General features: G+C 41.0%; 1 protein-coding gene across 2 annotated transcripts in view; it reads right to left on the minus strand.

The window, feature by feature from the left end:
- ror2 (receptor tyrosine kinase-like orphan receptor 2) overlaps positions 1 to 14574 on the minus strand; it is a 75055-nt gene extending 60481 nt beyond the window's left edge. For both annotated transcript variants that reach the window (XM_042509787.1, XM_042509786.1), the window contains exon 1: positions 14181 to 14574. In XM_042509787.1, the coding sequence (XP_042365721.1) occupies positions 14181 to 14244 (64 nt within the window). In that variant the 5' untranslated portion in view covers positions 14245 to 14574. The remainder of the gene's footprint in view (positions 1 to 14180) is intronic.
- Positions 14575 to 19667: the final 5093 nt, after the last annotated feature.

Genomic DNA, 19667 nt, shown 5'->3' on the forward strand with positions numbered 1-19667 from the left:
TTGTGCTGAATATAACTTGTCTATAAGGCAAAAATATCTATGTTCTCACCAGAAATCTGGCATGTGTTTTTTATATCTAACTTGCTAAATTAAGGATTTATTTTGACCAAACCAAAGCTGGTGATTGTTTGAACAGTGGACTTACTAACTAGATTACTAACGAGAGTAACCAAGAAGGTTTGGGTTAGTTTTATTTTGATTCTGTCGAGTTTGACGGATGAGTTAATGAAGGAATTAAGTCTGATGTCACAGACAGAAAGTTGAATTCAAAAGGTGTATAGTTGTATTTCTATGTTTTCTCTGTTTAATAAGGAAAATATATGTGACAATATTACTTTTCTTAACATTTAGGGGTTAGGGCAGTAAAACTTCAGGAAGGTATGAAATATTACATTTTGCCCAAGCCTACTGTCCAAGGTGCTGTCTGAACAAAGTAGAAAATAAGTTCTATTTTATTTTCTACTGTCCTTTTTATTAGGAATGATGCAATGCTTGGTTTATTATAATAAGAATATACATAGAAATTGTGTAAATATGGAAGAAGACAGATGGTCGATCACATTTAAAATATGTAATTTAGCCAGTTACCTGGAGAAAAAAGCTCTTTTTTGGGATGATAAAGTTTTTTTTATGTGAACAGCTCATTTGGGTTATTGTTTCAGTGTTTTAGTTTTGTTTTGTTTATTTTGCTTTCCTTTTTCCACATGTTTTGTGTGTGCATGACCAGAAGCTGTGTGTAAACTGATGGTGTCTTTGTTGACATGCCACAGAAATAAAAAATAAATGAATAAATGTATTAAAAGCTGGATCTCCTATTATTTAAACAACTGATCACCAAGTAAGAAGGAAGTCTGCATAAACAGGAAGTTTGTACAAAAACCCAGCAAACTAACATGTCTTAAACACAGGACTTTTGTTAGATCAACAGGCTAAGAGAGTCCATCCTGTCAACAGGCTGTCCACACAGAGCCCTGTCCATGGGAATGTCTTGCAAGGCTTTAATTAGTCCCAGATCCAGGATTATAATTAGTGCCAGACCCAATACATGCCAACATACAGCAGTGTGCTTCCAAACAGCCGCTTCTCTCTATGTTCTCGCCTCACATCAGCAAATACAGGAAAGAGTTAAAAAGCTCCTCAGTGTTTCTGCGGTTTACAGCTCACTCTTCCTCTCCGTCACAGTTCTCACATTCCTTCTCCTGCCATGGTCCATGTTCAGTGATGGACTGTATGGATGGCCCCTGTGTTGACAGCAATAAAAGGCACTTTGCTTTCACAGACAGACTGGAGACAGAGACAGGAGACAGAGACTGACTGGAGACAGAGACTGGGGACAGTACTCAGCTGGGCTGTAGTCGCCTTTTTTTTTATAACCATACGTGGCTTGGCTCGACTTTGTTTGATGCGTTTGGCACATCAGACTCTATACAACAGTGCTACCTGCTTGCAGTGGTTTCTAACTGATGATGTGTTTGTCTCAGAATGACCTGACAGCGTCTCTGTTTACTGTAGGTGCTACTGAACACACTGACCATCAGCCATTCCCTGAATATACTGGTGTTTGAGGACATGCAACGTGCAGTTTCATACAGAGACCTGCCTCGTTTAAGGCCTGAAAAACAACTGTGTGATCGTTGACTTGTTGTCTCTTTCAGAAAGTTACAAAAATGGTCAGCGGCAGCTTTCAGACACTGTTGATCCACCAAAGTTATTTCTTTACACCGTCCTCTCTCTGTGACCAGTTATAATATGAGCTATTGACTCTCCTTTTCTCAGTCAAAACATGTCACTCTAAAGAGCACACCTGATAATAAGCACACACAACCTGCGTTTGAGCCATTTACAGCAGATAGGTCAAACTTAGATAGGTCAAATTCTTGTCGAGGTCCTCATGAGACCTCGGTCTGCCTGGGATGCTTCATTTACATTAAAATGGTTGTTGCAGTTTCTACATAGCCCAGTGCTGCCGCTAATTAATTACCCATTAAAATTTGTTTTAAAAACTCCTATGTTCCTACCTTCATCAAACTTTTAAACAATGCTGCTTAAGCCTGCACTGATTGTTCAAAAATTCCATGATGTTTTTAGCAACAGGGTGTGCACAATATGTCTTATGTGCAATGCATGAGTAATATTTTTTATGTGCAATCTGGACTATGTGCAATTTGCAAGTAAGTACTGTTTTGTTCATATGTGGTTCATTTTATTGTGCCTGTGAAGGCATTTATGGGTGCAGCATCTGGGTCAAAGATGCATTTCCCTACAGGGACAATAAAGCACATAATATTGTAACGTATCGTACCATACCGTACCATATCGTACTGTCGCGTATCGTATTATGTAATACTGGACGTTCAATTTCCCAAATTTCAAACAATGTGTGGGCGCAAAAACATGCATATGAATGTGCAGTGAGAATGTGCGCATCTTCATACAGACTACAGACCACTGGCACAGTTTCTTGTTGCTGGTAATATAATAAGTTAAATGTAAATATTGCAAATATAGTAAAATGCTGTTTGTTTAGTTTTTTTGGTCATTGCACAGAATGCGTTATTTTTGCAGCAACACAGCATCCTGTTAAATATTACTTTCTGGTGTACTTTGGGCACATTTATAAACCAAATGTTTTCATATATTTATGAATGATGAATTTGATCATTTTTTCCATTTATATTTGAGCCATCATTTCCCTGTTAATGAGTTCATCCTGAATTGAGTAGCACATAGTAAAGTCGGTTTAAATATGAATGCTATAAATGAATAATTATGATTAAGATGTCATTGTGATGGTGGTTTACAGGTGCATGTGATGATTTGGTAGGACAGCCATGTGTAACAGTTGTACGTAATGACAGCTACTCTGGTGCTGTTGGAGAACCTCGCTGATGCAACACAATCACTCACACTGCATATTTCATTTTTTGCCTGTTCTTCTCATTGACCGGGTGTTTTTACATCATTTTAAGGCTGCCTATGGGAGTTGAAATGAGGCTTGTGCACATGGGCCTAGCTCCACGGTGATTGAGTTTTCTAAACAGAATCAGGTGCATGCATGTGCAGCTTTATAAATCGGACGAAAATAATTCACATTCCTGTCTTTGCGTGTACACTAAGTTTTAGTCATGGATCTACACAGAGTTTTCAGCATCTGGCCTCAGGAGTTCTACTTTTGTCATTACTCAGTTAGATGTGCATGTATCAAAGCCTGCGTCTGGAGATGTAAAATACCATAGAGTGTGGATCTTGGCGGGGCTCTGGCTGTCTGTTGTGGTCCAGCTCTGTGTATATCAACACAATAGAAGCCTGCAGTCTTCCTCAAGCTGTTTCACACTCCTTTGAATGCTTGTCACCAGCCAGCAATTAGATGCAGCTTAGAACAAGGCCGCCACTGTTGCAGTTGGGATGACTCGGCAGTAGCACTGATGGATGGAGGTTGGCCTTCTGATGAGGCGATGATAAGATAATGTTCAAACTACTGCAGGTGAAACTTGAGGGGAAAAAACTGTACTGAAGTTCATCAAACCAAAATATCAGATGTCTGCTGAGAGGCACAGGCAATGCATGTGATGCAGAGTTTATAATACACTTAACTTTGTTAATCTTAATGAACACAGAAATACAACAGCTTTAAAACTGTTTTTAAACAAAAAAGAAAGACAACAGTGAGCTAAAATTAAAGTTTAGGGGCATTATAGATGCCATAACAAAATTAGGGGGTGTACCTTTAAGGTTTCTACAATCTAACTGTTTTAGCATTGCATACCAAATATGACTGATATATTGTAAAAACATATTTTTTCAAATAAAAAATTCCAAATTGTTTCTCAGTTGTAAGGATTTGCTGGTTTTCTTTTTCCTCATTTCCACTGCATGGTTCAGCTTAAATCACTTTTGGATCCAGGTCCTTCTCTCAAGTTCATTTTCAGAGAGGAGGGAATCTCCTTAGTGTGGGTGGGATTCTCAGCTGATACCCATAGCGACGCCACAAGAAACTGCCATGACGTCATATTCGCAGCAACACTTGTTGAATTAGATTATGCATGGTTTAGCTCCTCCTCCTCTGTCCAGTTTCATCACCTTTAAATCTAATGGGAACACAGTTACAAGAGGTGCAGCCAGAGGGGACAACACCATCCCACCCAAGAAAACTTCATTTAGCTGTCAGAGCATCTCATCAGTGGGATACAGCACCACGATTAATAAGAGTCCCCATCATGTAATTTATTTCATGTAATGTAAAGAAAGTGTATATTGAAAACCAACGATATCAGCACTGATCCTACAACCATAGACCAGTGTAGCATGTACTTTTAAGTGTAGGCAGGGTTGCTGTCACTCTCTGCTCCGTCTAACAGCACTCACTGTATTTCCATGTTCAACGGTAAGACAGAGTGAAGTCTGCACCCTGTTTATCGTCCACATAACAGGGCTGCACAGCGACATTTTCAGAACAGTCTCTCTATGGGATATTTATAAAGAGCGGGTCTGTGCACTGACTTCTTGTAAGGGAACAGCAGGCATTTACTCTGCCCGAGCACACTGAACGAAGCTCCAGCAGTCAAACATGTTTTTTTCTCCGAGTGAGGATTCGATTCCACCTGAAAGGTTTCAGACAGTCGGCCCAGTGAGTAAAATTATTTTTCTCAGTCGACAGCTTCTGCTAAAGGCTGCAAACATCCTTTCATTTTACTCAAGTATGAAAAACTTGATGATGGTTTGAACAGTGGTTAAAGTAGCCACAGCTCAGTGCTGTGTACAGAGTGCTGACTCTCTACTGATCAGTCAACTGACTGCAGTGTTTCTAGCTCCACCTTTTAGTATCGAACCTCTGTGCTAGGTACCCCAAGCAGCAGGGTGACCAAAATAATAATGACCCCAAAGTTACCATCCAATGCTTTTCTCAATGAAAACCGAACGACATTCTGTAATTCTATCTACCGTATCCAAAACTATCAAAACTGATAAATAGCACTACATGTAAGAGGTAAAATACGGACTTTTGATTTAAGGGTAAACTGTCCCTTTAATCACAGTCCAAATGAACTTTTCACATCTAGAGTAGCATTAACTTCCATGCTCTAAAAACTGAGGGAAAACCCGGCACCCTGAACAATTCCCTCACATTTCCACAGACTCCAGATTAATGGAGTAACCTCTGGCTAACTCCTCTGGTGTGTCCACTGCTGCCATGCATTGCTTCACTTCACAGCTACACTGGGAAGAGGAAACACCGACCGGAGGTAAAGCAGGGTGTAATACAGTAGATGGTCTGGGCAATAAAACTTTGGGTAAAGCTTGCAGATTGAGAGCCATGCAACAGTTAATCATCTCTCCATATGTTTGTGAGTTACATCAGTGCCTGGCCTGTAGCTAAATAACAAAGCCATTAGTTCATACAGTACATCAACCCACAGACAGGTCCCGCCCTGCTGTGGCACATGTATTTATTAAGCTGCGTCTTATTTGATCGGTGGGGCACCTGATTACTACAGCATGTATCCTGAATTTCCTCTAACTAACAATGAGACTGTGCATTAATCACTCTCACCTGCTGTTTTATGTCTGCTTTCAAAAATGCTTTCAGGATAGGAACATATTAGTAACCGTTAAAAAATAAACTGGTGGAGGTTGTTAGATTGAAGCAACAAGTTGTATTAAGGAAATGTGCTTGAACTTGCTAACATTGTAGACACCAAAGTAAAAGTTAAGATCTTTGATGGACAAAGTCAGCCATCAGCGTGCAGAGATGAGCTGTGATGGTGTAGCATCGATATGTCTGTGAACCGGTGTTGCTGTTTTTGCCATCAGAATTTGAAGATGAAAGGTGTTTTTACTAAAATATCTCCTTTTAATTAACTTGATCTCTAAAAATGCCTTCATGGTGTTCTTCTTTAAAGTCACTGTCTCAAACGCACCACATATTATACTCCTTTTACACCAACATTGGCAAATGTACGTATGTTTTTAAAAATGGCTGTAGACAACTGTCAAATTGCCAGTAGAGCAGAGCTGTGTACACAATTCGTAAAAAAAGCAGAAAGCAGCATGACTGGAGAACTGTTAAAAGAAAACTACAAAATAATACAATAAAATAAAATACAATAAAACTTTATGTTGGTGACTTCTCTTTATGTGTCTCTTACTTATTCAGTCTCTCTTTATAAACTCGGTGCAAATGAGTATGGAATGAGCTTGCTTGGGCTGAAATGGATGGTTACATGCGATGGCCTCTCATTGCATCTCACCCATTAAGGGGCTAAAATTAACATGTTTACCCTAGTATTGTAATTCCGTCAATGCCGATCAGAGCCGCAGCAGATAAATATCCAAGACTACTGCAGTCATTTGATGCAGCTGTGAATATTTTAGCATGTTTATATTTTATTTTCTCTGACTCTTTAAAGGCATTTTTAGTTGCTCATAAATGTCATTTTAGAATGTCTTTCCTTTGCACTTTGTCTCAAAGCTTTTGATGTTTTATTTAAAGCATCTTGAATTGCCTTGTTGCCGAAATGTGTTGTATAAATAGACTTGCCTTGCCGATGCTTTGGACCTAACTCTGCATACACATGCTTCAGCACACTGTCAACCATCCTGACTGGAAACCACTTCATATCATTGAGGAGAGGGGATTTAAGGCTGAGGTATGCTTGAAATAAACTTGTTTCAGTGATTGTTATAATCTAAAGTGAAAGTGTTTATAGCTGCTCTGAAAGGCACAGTGAAAAGTCTGCCACCAAGGAGAATAAGTATTTATCCAAATGGATACAGCACACATTTTAAACTCTTCCCTTGAAAGCATTCATGGTGTTGCACTCAGTTGTAGTGAGTTAACAAAACACCCTGCATCGCTATGAATGGGGCTTGGTATCAGACTTTTTCAACAGATGTGTCTGTAACATTAAGGGCAGGTCCACACTTAAACGTTTTCATTTTAAAACATAGTTTTAAAACAAAAGCACTACACTGCACTACCGTACACACTGAGTTTTTTTGCACAGATTTAGAAATAATCTCCGTTCACAGCAACACCCTGAAAATGCGTATCATATGACAGTTCACGTACATGAGCCACACTGTAAACAGGAAGCAGATTGTCTACACTGAGGTTAGTTGCTTACTTATAGAAAATACTACAGAGATGGAATAAATTGTAATACGGATAAATCACAGAGGGTTTGCGGGCCTGGCTTCATGCATCACAAATGATAAGAGCCAATGGGAGCAAACATTGGTGTCTATGTCATCAGCTGCATTTATATTGCCTGTTCAAGGTGGGAATATCTCTCCGTACACTGTTCTGTATACAATATCCAATCAAAAAGAGAGGGGACAGAGTTGTCCCGTCTCCGCCAGGACAGAGGGTAGTTAACAGTGTGAAGCCGTAAAACGTAAAGCCGGAGAGACGTGACCATGGGTGGGGAGGTGTGACGTTTTGATCATGTATTATGTTGGCGACCACACTGCGTGATATTTTAAAAGCAGCTGTTAGGAATTAGCGGCTAACTAAAAGAAGAAGAACAGCAGTCTTAAATGTCCACAAACTGGAAAAAAACCAATGAGATTCAGGAGCTCTTTACCCTCCAAGCAGAGGACGAGATCAGCTGTCATATATCAGAGAAGGTAAATGATTGTGATTGACGAATAAGCCTTTGTTATTGTTTTGAAGCACTGCTGATGCATATGCTATATGTCACACTGGAGGCCAATGCTGTTGTGTTACATGTCACACCTGTCATGCCTCTTTTGATTGCAGGATGCAGTGTTGCAGTGTATAATCACACATTGGTGCAGAATGATGCTGCTGCTGTTTGGTCCTATATAAAACTGTAAGGGAGGTATACAGAAGGGACATTATTGCGGGGCTATAGCGCCATATCTGTAAGAGCAGCTATCATTTTCGACCTCTCCTTGTTCGCTCGTACATACTAAGAGGCCATTTATACTGCATTGGTTCTTGCAAGAAACGTTGAACTCTTGTTGCAGTTTGGCCTTTCATTCACACGGCAACGGCGTTTTGGGGGCCTGAAAACACAAACTTTTGAAACAGGGTTCCAGAGAATAATCTTTTAAAAACTCCACCACTTCTGTTGCCATGTAGCAATGCGCAGATCCTGTGAGAACAGTGACACCACAGTGGCACGTCGTACACGTGGATGTATTATAAGGAAGTCGGTTGTACATGCATATGGTGTTCTTCGTGGTGTGTCATTACAAAGTTACACCACCAACAACTGGCCTGGCATGCATACTACAGCATTTTTGTTGTTTTTGAGCATCCATGTGCATGAGGATTGTTTTAAAAATGTTATCATATGAACTTGGATTTTATTATTATTTTTTTAAAGATAGATTTTTTGGTTTTTAGTAGCATTCCTCATCTAAACGTGGCCTAAAATACTACCCCAGAGCTTTCAAACTAAAACGGGGTCAGCCACATTTTCAAGGGTCTCTGTTTTAGGGGTTGAAAAGGCTGGAGTAGTGTGGCTACTGGGCTTAAATGTAGCAATAGTTAAGTTTATTAAAAGAGATACATATTAGTCTGGATGTAGCCTGACTGAATTTTCAAGTACCAAAAGGCAAAAGTGGGCCTCATTCACAAACAGAGTGTATGCACAAATCTGTGCTTAACCATGTGTATGAATATTTTAGTAGAAATCTGTGATTAATCAACAGATTTCTTACCTGAATTTGTTTGTACTCTGTGAACAAATGTAGAACTGTCTCAGACCATGCACGCGCACAAATGATGACAACCTGACATATGTAAGCACACACCTTTCAACTTATTTCATAACATATCATACCATAATAATTTTAAAAGGCTTTAATAGACCATATTTGAAACAGTTAATTTACTGCATTAGTCAAATGTATTAAATAACAATAAAACTGACACTCTTTAATCCTAATCCTCATCAATGATTGAATAAAAAAAAATTAACTATGAAAATTGAGCGTTCCAGTTTTTATTTTATAGAAACTGTGCATCAAAAGTCTTGTCAGTTCTAGACATTTTATTTCATTTGAGTTCTTGTATGACTGCTCATGTTAAGAAAACATTAGTAGTTGGTTTCTTTGCTAAATAAACGCTAGGCTGGTTTTTCTATTACAGATTTGCGCAAAACTTAAGCAATATTTTTGAACTGTTGATAAAACACAATGTGGAGATGACTGTGTTCCCACTGAGTGATGTTCTTTGACTTCTCTGATAACATTCAAAGAAGCATGGTGATGGATGTTCAAAACATTAGCAGCTTTATTTCTACTGCAGCCACCACACTAGCCGTCATTATTTCCAATCCAAGGCCACATAGGCGTGTTATGGAGCCATAATGTAAAGGCGAGCGCCTTAAACGTGGGAGTGGCCACATATGAGGGATTTCTGGGAGGTGATAGTCCACAATTTCACAGAGGAATTGCGAAAAACTTCCGGATGATTCGCTCAACTTTTGAAGAGTAATGAGATGCAATAACACCTTTTGTAGCTGCTGCATCATGAGGGAGCCAGTTCCTACTGACAAGTACATAGCCATAGCATCACGTGAGCTCGAAAAGCCAAAAAAGTGTTTCCATTGCAGTTTTGCCAAGAACGGCTTTTTCAAATTGCCTGAAATACCACCTCATGCCAGCATAAAAACTTTTTTGCTATAAATGGGAGGGGTTTTTTTTCTTCCCGAAAATGAAGTGTTTCCATTAGTTGGATTTTGTATTCACAATGTCAATTTGCACAATTTGAGGGTTAATGAATCCCCAACTTCTGATATGCAGCTGGGCTGGTTTGCAGTATACTCTACAGGGCTTGTTAGATGTGATCACAACCATGATAGAACTCTCTTCAAACATTCCCCACAGCAAAGGAAGGCCCTCTGGCCCCATTTCCTCCAGCAGCGCTCTGCCTCTCTCCTCTAACCCCAACATGGTGACTCATCTGCAGGCTGTGGGTACTCATTAGGAGCAGGCTTCCACCTAAGTCCCAGCTGCTGCCTGGGCCACCAGCTTTTTTCATTCTTCCTTTGTACAACACTCTCACATCATTTCAGTTATTACCTTATTATTCATATCGCACTCACTTGTTTACAAAGCACTTTAACTGGAATGCTGAATGAGTCACAATCATTCTCAGAAATCACTGATTTCATGCAGTGACTGCTATTTCTCTTTTTTCCATCAGTCTTTTGTTTTCTTCATCCACAAGTTAGAGGACAACAGGCTGACAGCATCAGTGCGAAGCTTTCTGAATCTGTATTCCTTCAGCATGACAACAGAGTATTTAAATGTAGTCAGATTTACTGAAGTGTGAAACTCTTTCAATCTCATACTTGTATTAGAACAGTGATGCAGTCACAGCTCACATGTGATTGTTGATGATGGCATCTTGTTGTGTCGGAGCACTATCAGTTTTTGAGTGTCAACTGTTTTCAACTGACGGGCAGCCATTAATTCCCATTAATTTCACTGCACTATAAAAACTAACTAACTAACTAGAGACTTGAAACAATAACACAAGACTTTTGCTGCTACGTGACTTCGGCTCAAGCATGTCTCAATGGCTGCCTTAAAGACAGGAGAATCACATTTAAAAAACTGACACAGTATGAAATACTGCAAGAAACTGCACATTTATTAGTCCTTTGCACACAGAGATCATACTGTAAGGCTGCTACTGAGTCCACTCTGTCTGCCTCCTTTGCATTTTTACACAGAACCAAACAATCATGTGGCTCCAGTGTGTGATTTTAGACAGCATGCAGGTATCACAGAGCGTAAAGAGGTGTGACAAGCGTGACGTTTAACACAACAGTGTTAGCTTCTAGCGGACATATAGGGCATGCATCAGGCAGCACTTTGACATTATGTGGCAGTAACCATCATGTACCATCCCTGTTACATGGTGCCTGATCTCATCCACTGCTAGTAGGGTAAGGAGCTCTCGAATGTCTTTGTCTCCCCAGTCTGCAGACATTTACATCTGCGTCATAACTGCTAACCGCTTTTTAAATCTCATGCAGTAGGTTAGACTCCATCAAAACGTCACTCCCGTCCCGCCTGCTGTTATGTTTATACAGAAACCATGTTAGCACTACTTCCCCTGCAAGATCAAAGTTGAGTTGAGTTCAGTACGGCGAGGCAGCAGAACGGCGTGATATTCCTGCTCTAAACAGGCAGTGAAAAAAGACCATCAACAAAGGACCAAGCTGCAATTAAAAAAACAACCAAATTAGTCTTTTTTTTTAGTTTATGGCTTTGAACATCAGCTTGATTTTTGCATGTGTGATTTAGCAAGGAATTGTCATATTCTAATAAAAGCAAGTGTATGTTTCATATAATATGTTTTTAACACATGGAGGAACATTTCACAGGTGGAATTTTCACAAAGGCATAAGTGATAAATTCACTTGACATAGGCTGTGTGATTTACAGATAGTTTCTTTGTGAAATGTGGAAGCTCATATGTAAAGTCAATAATAATATCACATATGCCATAATGTTTCACATTTTAAAAACTAAAAATATAGAAATTTGTATGTTAGTGAATTTCAAATCTAAATTCAGATACAAAATCTAGATACCATAACAACCACAGTTGTCATGCATTCACAAATGTGGAAACACTTCACATGTGCAGTTTTAGTAAGCAAGTATTTGAATTTCACTAATAACATTTTTTCCAGATAACAGAAAACATGTCTCATCCAAACAGCCCTCAGACTTTCAGAGGCCAGTCTACAAAATACAATGGGATGTACTTTGAAGACAAAGAGGATGCACAAAATGATGAACACATTTACTCATGTATGAATATTAAATAAGTCACCACAAAAGGACAAGAGCTGGCCTTTTTCTTTCAGAAGGAGAATTTTCTTTCAAAGCAATAGAGCCATCATCAGTCCTCAGTGAGCTCATGATATAAAGAAATGCTGCCTGCAGAGCCAGTGAGGGGGCAGGAGGGGGGAAAGGTGCTAATCATTTAGCCCTGTGCGCCCCACCTCCACCTCCACCTCCCTGCCCCTTTCACTTCATACCAAATGGTAAGTCCTCAAAGCCCGAGCTGAAAACAGGAAACCTCCACAGGCCTCACCCCCCGCAGGGGGAGTAAATGAATTAGCATGACTGACAAAGACGCGAGATCACCTCCAGCTATGTGTTCAATTAACATGACAAGGACACAGTGGCCCTTTGAGTCTGACACAAGCAGCTTTTCTGTGAAGACTCGGAGCTGCAAGGAGCACATGTCAACAAGCTGAGAGAGGACAAAGAGGGTTTAAGTGATCACATAAACTTATAGGGGGAGAGAACCCCCCCAACATACACACACACACACAACAGAAACCCACCAGAAACATCTCAACAATGAGGCAAAATGTGCATCAACTACACAAATAATTATAAAGGAAAACAATTCACTACACAAACTTATATTTGAAAAAAGCTCCAAAGTTTGAGAAACTTAAAGGGTAACTTTGTTTTTTTCCAATCGGGACCCATTTTGAGACCAATGGGAACAACAGTTTATAAGATAAGTACAGCATTAAGTGAGAGGGCAACAGTCGCAAAACAGACCGCAATGTAACCACTCCGGGCATGTGTGCACAGTCACTTTACATCCACTAACAGTTTTTGTTCCAACAGCCTTTGATTCAGGGTTTCTACATCTTAAGGCAAGTTTGATCTAAAGCCTTTAAGACTTTTAATAGCAATTCTACAATAACCAAACTGAAACTGCCCAAATGTTGATTGTTATATGAAATATTCCAGTCCAGTGAAAAGGTTACACGGTAAAATTAAACAATTTGTCTTACCTTTTTTTTTAAAAAAAAGTAAGTGTTTGTGCTGAATTGAAATTTTAAGTTTTTTTTTAAGTTTTTTAAGTTTTTACAGTGATGTGGGAAATACCTGGCATTTATTTCCACTGCTTTAATTCCCATCATGATGAGTTTCAGAAGAGGATTTTGTTCATTTATTTTTTAAAAAGTTAGATGTTATTTATTTTGAGATTTTACAATGAGACATCAGAAAAGAAGGACTCATAAAATTCTACCTCCCATATCTGAGTTTTTAGACTTGAAAGATTTATTTAAGACATTCTAATACCAATGAAGCCCCTTTAGGTTAATTAATTTGATGTATTTTAAGACTTTATAAGGATCCACAGAAAGCCTGAAATAGTTATTATAAGTGTCTGACAACTCGTCTGTCTGACTGGATTCTTACTGAGATAGACCGAAATCACCATTGGCAAACCCACCAGATTCCATTTAAACAAACGGTAATTTAAGTGTGTGTAGAGCCACATGTTTTTCTATGTAACTGGGTTAATTAAGGCGTAATTTCAACCAAACCAAAATTGGTGATTGTTGAAGTAGTAGAAAGATGAACCAAGATGATTTTTGTATATATTGTCTTGTTTTTGTTGACTCTTTATGAACTGTGTTTTACTGTTATAAAATTGCTGGAGTCTGGTGGCTTTGACCATAGTGATTTTGAGGCTGTTTCTGAGTTAACATTGAGGTCTATTTCTGTAAGGATCCTTTCAATAATGTTTTCAAACACTTGAATTACTCATTTGAGTTTGTTGGTGACAAAAACAGGCACTTTTAGTGGACATAAATCAGTGGTGCACAAATGCCCCGAGGGCTTACACTGTAGCCTGTTTGGCTGACTGCAGCCCTCTTGTTAAATACTGGACCAACTTCAACAATTTCAATGAGTCACTGGGACAAAGAGACACAGTTTAATAAGGTAGGCTGAAAAATACCAGAGGTGCCCTTTAATTAACGGGGCTGCCTTTATATTATGGCCTGTGAGACTTAGATGGTGAAGGTATTTTACGCAGTTGGACGGGATGCACAGTCTTCCTGTTAAGCAATTATGAGCTTTTTCTTCAAATAATGTAAAATCCCCCAACAAGACACCATCTGACACCAGTATGACCTTTTTACTTAAACTACATCAAGACAAAGTCCAGAGGAAGACTCATTCTATTGTGTGAGACCGTCTGAACGCTCAGAGAAAACAGGAATGCCAGAAACTCTTTTCCCAATGCTGAATGTGAAGTAAAGGGATGAAAAATGTGAAAAACTTCCCCATGAATCAGTGCAGTGTTTGTTGACTGGACTACATGTTGAACACCTCTCAGCTGAACAGTGGGTTGAAGTAGTTTGAAAGAGACTCACCGTCGCATCTCAAATTTGGAAACAAGAAAAGCATCCAGAGCAAACAGTTGAGGAGGGAGCTCATAGCGTCTCTCTGCAGATACCAGGAGCCTCACTGAAGACACTTTCATCCAGTTTCAGGAGCAACACTTTTTCTACTGGGACGTTTCTTCTTCTACTTTTCCTATTGTTGTTATTTCTTCTTCTGTTTCTTCTTCTCCTTCAGCAGCAGTCGGAGAAACAGAGAATAAAGCGCACTTTCCAGGTGGCGGAGGAATGAGACATGAAGGAGTGAGACATGAAGACGCGGGAAAGATGAGTGTCCACAGAGGAAAAGAGAAGCGCGTTCATCCCGCGTGCAGTCCCACAGAGACGTCCAGAGTCGCGCGGCTCCTTCAGGACTGTTGATCCCGGAGTGGCCTATGTCCTCGCGCTGAAACTGAGCGAGCCTAGAAAACTCTCGCGCGTACGTTCACGCGCACGGCAAAGTTTTTGTAGAGGGCCCCATCTAGAGACAGAAACCTTACATTCAGGCCGCTGCAGAACTGTGTCCAACTGTTTTTATCAGACTGCTGAACAGTCTTTCTGTTCAAACGAAGCTATTTTTCTTTAGGGTAGGCTAACAAATGTCTTAACTGTATTGTATTTACCATTAGTGTTTATTTTCTTACTCAATATAGCATATAACATACATTTAACCCCTTGAAACCTGATCTGTGTCAATTTCTGTCAAAACATGGGAAGAAAATAAACAACTTAAGAAGAAATAAGTAAAATGAAACCTCAAACAAAGTGTCGAAAATAATTATAAGTCTGTGACATAACTTATATCGCATCAATTAGTTCAGGGATCAGATGTTTGTGAAAGACATCTGAAAGAGAAAAAATGGTGTCTTTCCAGGGTTAAAAGGGTTTAATAGGCCTATAGACAAAAAAAAGAAAAACAGGAACTAGCTACTATGTGTTTTATTATAAATTCATTTTAAAATATTTGTTGTATAAGTATGTAACTCTACATAAAGAGCTATAGCTATATATTTTTTTGGAATGTGTGCAGGCATCAAACTTAGAATGACTGACTATTCAACTGAATAAAGAAAAAAATGATTTGCAAATCATTGAATTCTCTATTTATTTACATTTCGCCACCTGCTTTTTCTTAATCTTTGAAGCGTCGATTTTAAGATTCTGCCAGGTCCCAAGGTGAAATAATGTCCCATGGGGTTTGTTGTCAACTCTTTATTACACCATCCCAACCCGATCCTTCAAAAGAAAAAAATTTAAATGGCATTACTTTTAAAATTAACAAATGACAAATGAACACATTTTCACATACAATTCTGCTCTGAGGAATTCAATAAAATGATTATTTTTAGGATTCAAACACATTTTGACTCTACTTAGGGACAAATAAAGCAAAAAAAAAAAAAAAAAACAAGCAGAAAATGCTTAAATTGCATCTATATTTTCCTTATTTGTTGATAGGCCTACTAACCAGTGTCTTTACTGTAACATTGCAACATAGTAACACTGTAATAAATACTACATGCCAAGTGCAGAGAGATGACTCGGGCCTTTAGGGAGGCCTGCTGGGGAGCCTCGGGACTCTGTGCCCGGCCACTGGAGGACCCCTTTGGCCTGTCCAAGCAGATGACCTGCACTAGGAGCCCGGGTCTGCAAATTTTTTTAAGTGTTTGGAAGGGAGATGTAGGGGAGGCTTGACTGCTTCTCCCCTTCTCCCATCTCAAAACTTATAAAAATTCCATCACCCACCTTAAGAAAGTCATAGGTCACCCCCGACATTTACCCTCAAGGACCCCTGCCAACTTTCCCACTCCCCCTGAGGACCTTGACCTACCCCGTGGAGCCCTCCATTGGGCCCATCTCCCCAAGGCCGCCCTCCAGAGCGTCTGGGAACTTGCCACCCACCCCTCTAGACAGTTCCTATGCCAGAGTTGTGCCTCTGGCACCCCAACAACCCTCACCTCCTGGGGCTCCAACTCTTACCCTCCAACCTGGGAATCTCTGGAGCCTGGCACCCCAATCGATCCTGCATACCCACCCTTAAGCACCCTTCTCATGGCTACACACCTCTGACCGTGTCAGCCAGAGTTTGCCCTGGTACCCAGCCTGATAACTTGTGATTCTTGTGTACTGCCTGATAATTAGCACCCCTGTTATTCCACCTGAGGACTCATGCCCCTGATGCCACATTTGAGGCCTTGTACTCCTGGTACTCCAGCAGAGGACTGGGATCAGGAAGGGAGGCCTGGCTGTAGGCTTGGCACAAACATAAACACAGCATAAACAGATACGAGTTGCATATAGAAAAACGCTCTGCATAAACAGAAACCAGTTGCATATAGAGAAACGCGCTGCATAAACAGAAACGAGTTACATATACAGAGATGCACTGCATAAAAAGAAACAAATGCAAAAGGAACACACTACAAATACAGAAATATGCTGCATTTACGAAAACAAATGCAAAAAGAAAATGCTGGCCAAAGAAAATACTGTATATCCACTCACACAATGGAAGAGCTCCAGCCCTAGGAGCACAAGTTGGAAAGATATTGACACATTTGATCTTCGGGGAGCAATGACGTAAGTGTGAGACCTCTAGTGGGTGTAGTGAATTTCATGACCGTACACTTAATAACACTGAAGATACTCAGTATTATTTCCAATAATAGTTTACACAAATTACACAAAAGCAAATTTTTTCAACTCATGACACTGCACTGCACAGCAATGATGTGATGATGACACAAGGGCACATTTTCCCTAACTAAGTGTTGTAGCGTAATCTCCGGTAGACCATTGATGTGTGAGGTAAAATTGGTGCTAATACACAATATAAAAACTGAGTTATTGAATATTTTTGCTCTATGGTGTTGCACTTTGTAGACGGTCCCTAAGCACTCGAAAGACAGCCTGCTGCGCATTAAGACCAATATAAAGTGTCCAGCTTGGAGGACAGCTATTTTAGATGAAAATGAGGGTGTAGCTTGTTTTCAGTCCAACTGCATTTTCCCTTTTGCATTTGTTTTCGTATATGCCGTGCGTTTCTATATATGTAACTTGTTTCTGTTTATGCAGCACATTTCTCTATATGCAACTTCTTTCTGTTTATGCAGTGCGTTTTTCCTTGTCAGCCACCATAGACTCATGCCCCTGGTACTCCGAAGGAGCAATAGAGAGTGGTAGTTGGTGGGGCCCACGCGCACAGCTGACAAAAGGTCTGACTTTCAATAGATTGCAGCGAGGCAGCTGCTCTGCTACGTACAATCCTGATCCAGAATCAGGTTGTCTGCAAGTGATTTAGCATCAGGTTCTCCACAAACATGCAATGCAAGATAAAAGAAGGGCAACCATGATCCGTGCGCACCTCAGCTGGTCATGAACAGCAGATCACGAATATTCATCATACTGCTGATCTTCGGTTGGCCCCAAATGACCGACCGACGCCTGTTATCCAAGGCCAACCCAATGTCCACAGCACTATGATATCATTATGTCTAGGCGGGATTCTGACTTAGAGGCGTTCAGTCATAATCCCACAGATGGTAGCTTTGCACCATTGGCTCTTCAGCCAAGCACATAAACCAAATGTCTGAACCTGCAGTCCCTTTTGTACTGAACAGGATTACTATTGCAACAACACAGTATCAGTAGGGTAAAACTGACCTGTCTCATGAAGGTCTAAAAACAGCTCACATTCCCTATTAGTTGGTGAACAATCAATTGCTTGGTAAATTCCGCTACACAATGACAGGAAGAGCTGACATCTAAGGATCAAAAAGTTTAACCGTTTTGAAAGCTTGGCCACCACAAGCCAGTTATCCCTGTGGTAACTTTACTAACACTTCCTGCTTAAAATCCCAAAAGTCAGAAGGATCGTGAGGCCCCACTTTCGCAGTCTGTCTCTTAGGACTGACTGACCCATGTTCAACTGCTGTTCACATGGAACCCTTCTCCACTTCGCTCCTCAAAGTTCTTATTTGAATATTTGCAACTACCACCAAGATCTGCACCCACGGTGACTCCACCTGGGCCTGCACCCTAGGCTTCAGTGCTCTCCGTGGTAGCCCTTCTACTCATCTAGGCCCCTGCAATGGCAAGGTATGGGCCTGATGCTCCAGCGCCATCCATTTTCAGGGCTAGTTGATTCGGCAGTTGAGTTTTTTCATACTCCTTAGTGGATTCCAACTACCATGGCCACCATCCTGCTGTCTATATTGACCAACTCCTTTTCTGTGGTCTGATGAGTATCTGCATCGGGTGCCTTAACCCGGTATTTGATTCATTTTGCTGTGCCAGTTCTGCTTACCAAAAGTGGCCCAGCGCCAGCTGTCCTGAAGGAAACTTTGGACGGAACCCGCTACTAAATAGTTAGTCTTAGTAAGTCTTTCAACCCTATACCCAGGTTGGACAGCTGATTTGACCATCAGAATTGTTACGGGCCTCCACTAGAGTTTTCTCTGGTTTCGCCCTGCCCTTGCATTGTTCCCTATATTTTCAGTCCTACAACATGCATTTACACTTCAACTCCCCAACACTGTGGGCGAGACGGGCCAGAGGTACGCCCAACCCCCAGGGGCAGGATCCACCTCAGCTGGCGCAAGCTGCCCCTCACTTTCATTGCACCACAGTGTTTGGTCTACCCTCTGACTTGCGCATGCTTTAGACTCTTTGATTGGTGTTCCAATACGAGTCGGGTGGGTTGCCAACATGGCCACTCACACCTGGTGCCTTTTACACGGCCTGTAATTCTGTCATTCTGCCCTGGCGACTGGGGTGAGGGTTGGGGCACACTGAGGACAGACCGCTCCAGTCAACATTTGCACTGGAAGCAGGGGGCCATGTCCCTTTCTGCAGGGAGAGAGGCAACAGTGAGCGCTCCCCTGGGAAGGGGCAAGATCCAAGCGCAGGGCCCTGTTGCCTTGTGGCCAGAGCCGCAAGCCATTTTCGTCCCAAGCCAACCTGGAGCCAGTTGCACGGCATTGCCTCAGAAGAAATGCACCAGGGACAACTCCGAGGACACTGAACCCTGGCATCATGCTGATCCTTGATCAGAAAGACTCAGGCCCCAGAGCAACATTAGTCAAGCGGTCTTCCATATGCCACATTTCCCCATTCTGCCCGTCAGACAGGGATTCAATGCTGGCCTCTTCCCTCCTCGCTTGCTGCTACTGAGGGAATCCAGGTTTGTTTCTTTTCCTACACTTAATAATATGCATAAATTAGGTGGGTTGTCTCATCTGAGCTAAGGTCATAGTAGAATAGTTGTGGGTGTAGCACCTGTGGAGGGCAGCAGGGGCTGCTTCAAATGCGGGAAGGTCATGATCTCTGGATGCACCGACGGTTATCCTGCAACAGCGGAGGAGGGCCCGCTAGACACCCCTAACCCCTTCTGCCTCCCCTCTTACCTCCACAGGAGCAATGCATGTTTAACACAGGCAACATGGAGACTCAGAGTCCATCAGCAGCCACAGCCACACATGC

This window comes from Plectropomus leopardus, chromosome 20, assembly GCF_008729295.1.
Source record: "Plectropomus leopardus isolate mb chromosome 20, YSFRI_Pleo_2.0, whole genome shotgun sequence".
In the NCBI taxonomy this organism is placed as follows: domain Eukaryota; kingdom Metazoa; phylum Chordata; class Actinopteri; order Perciformes; family Serranidae; genus Plectropomus; species Plectropomus leopardus.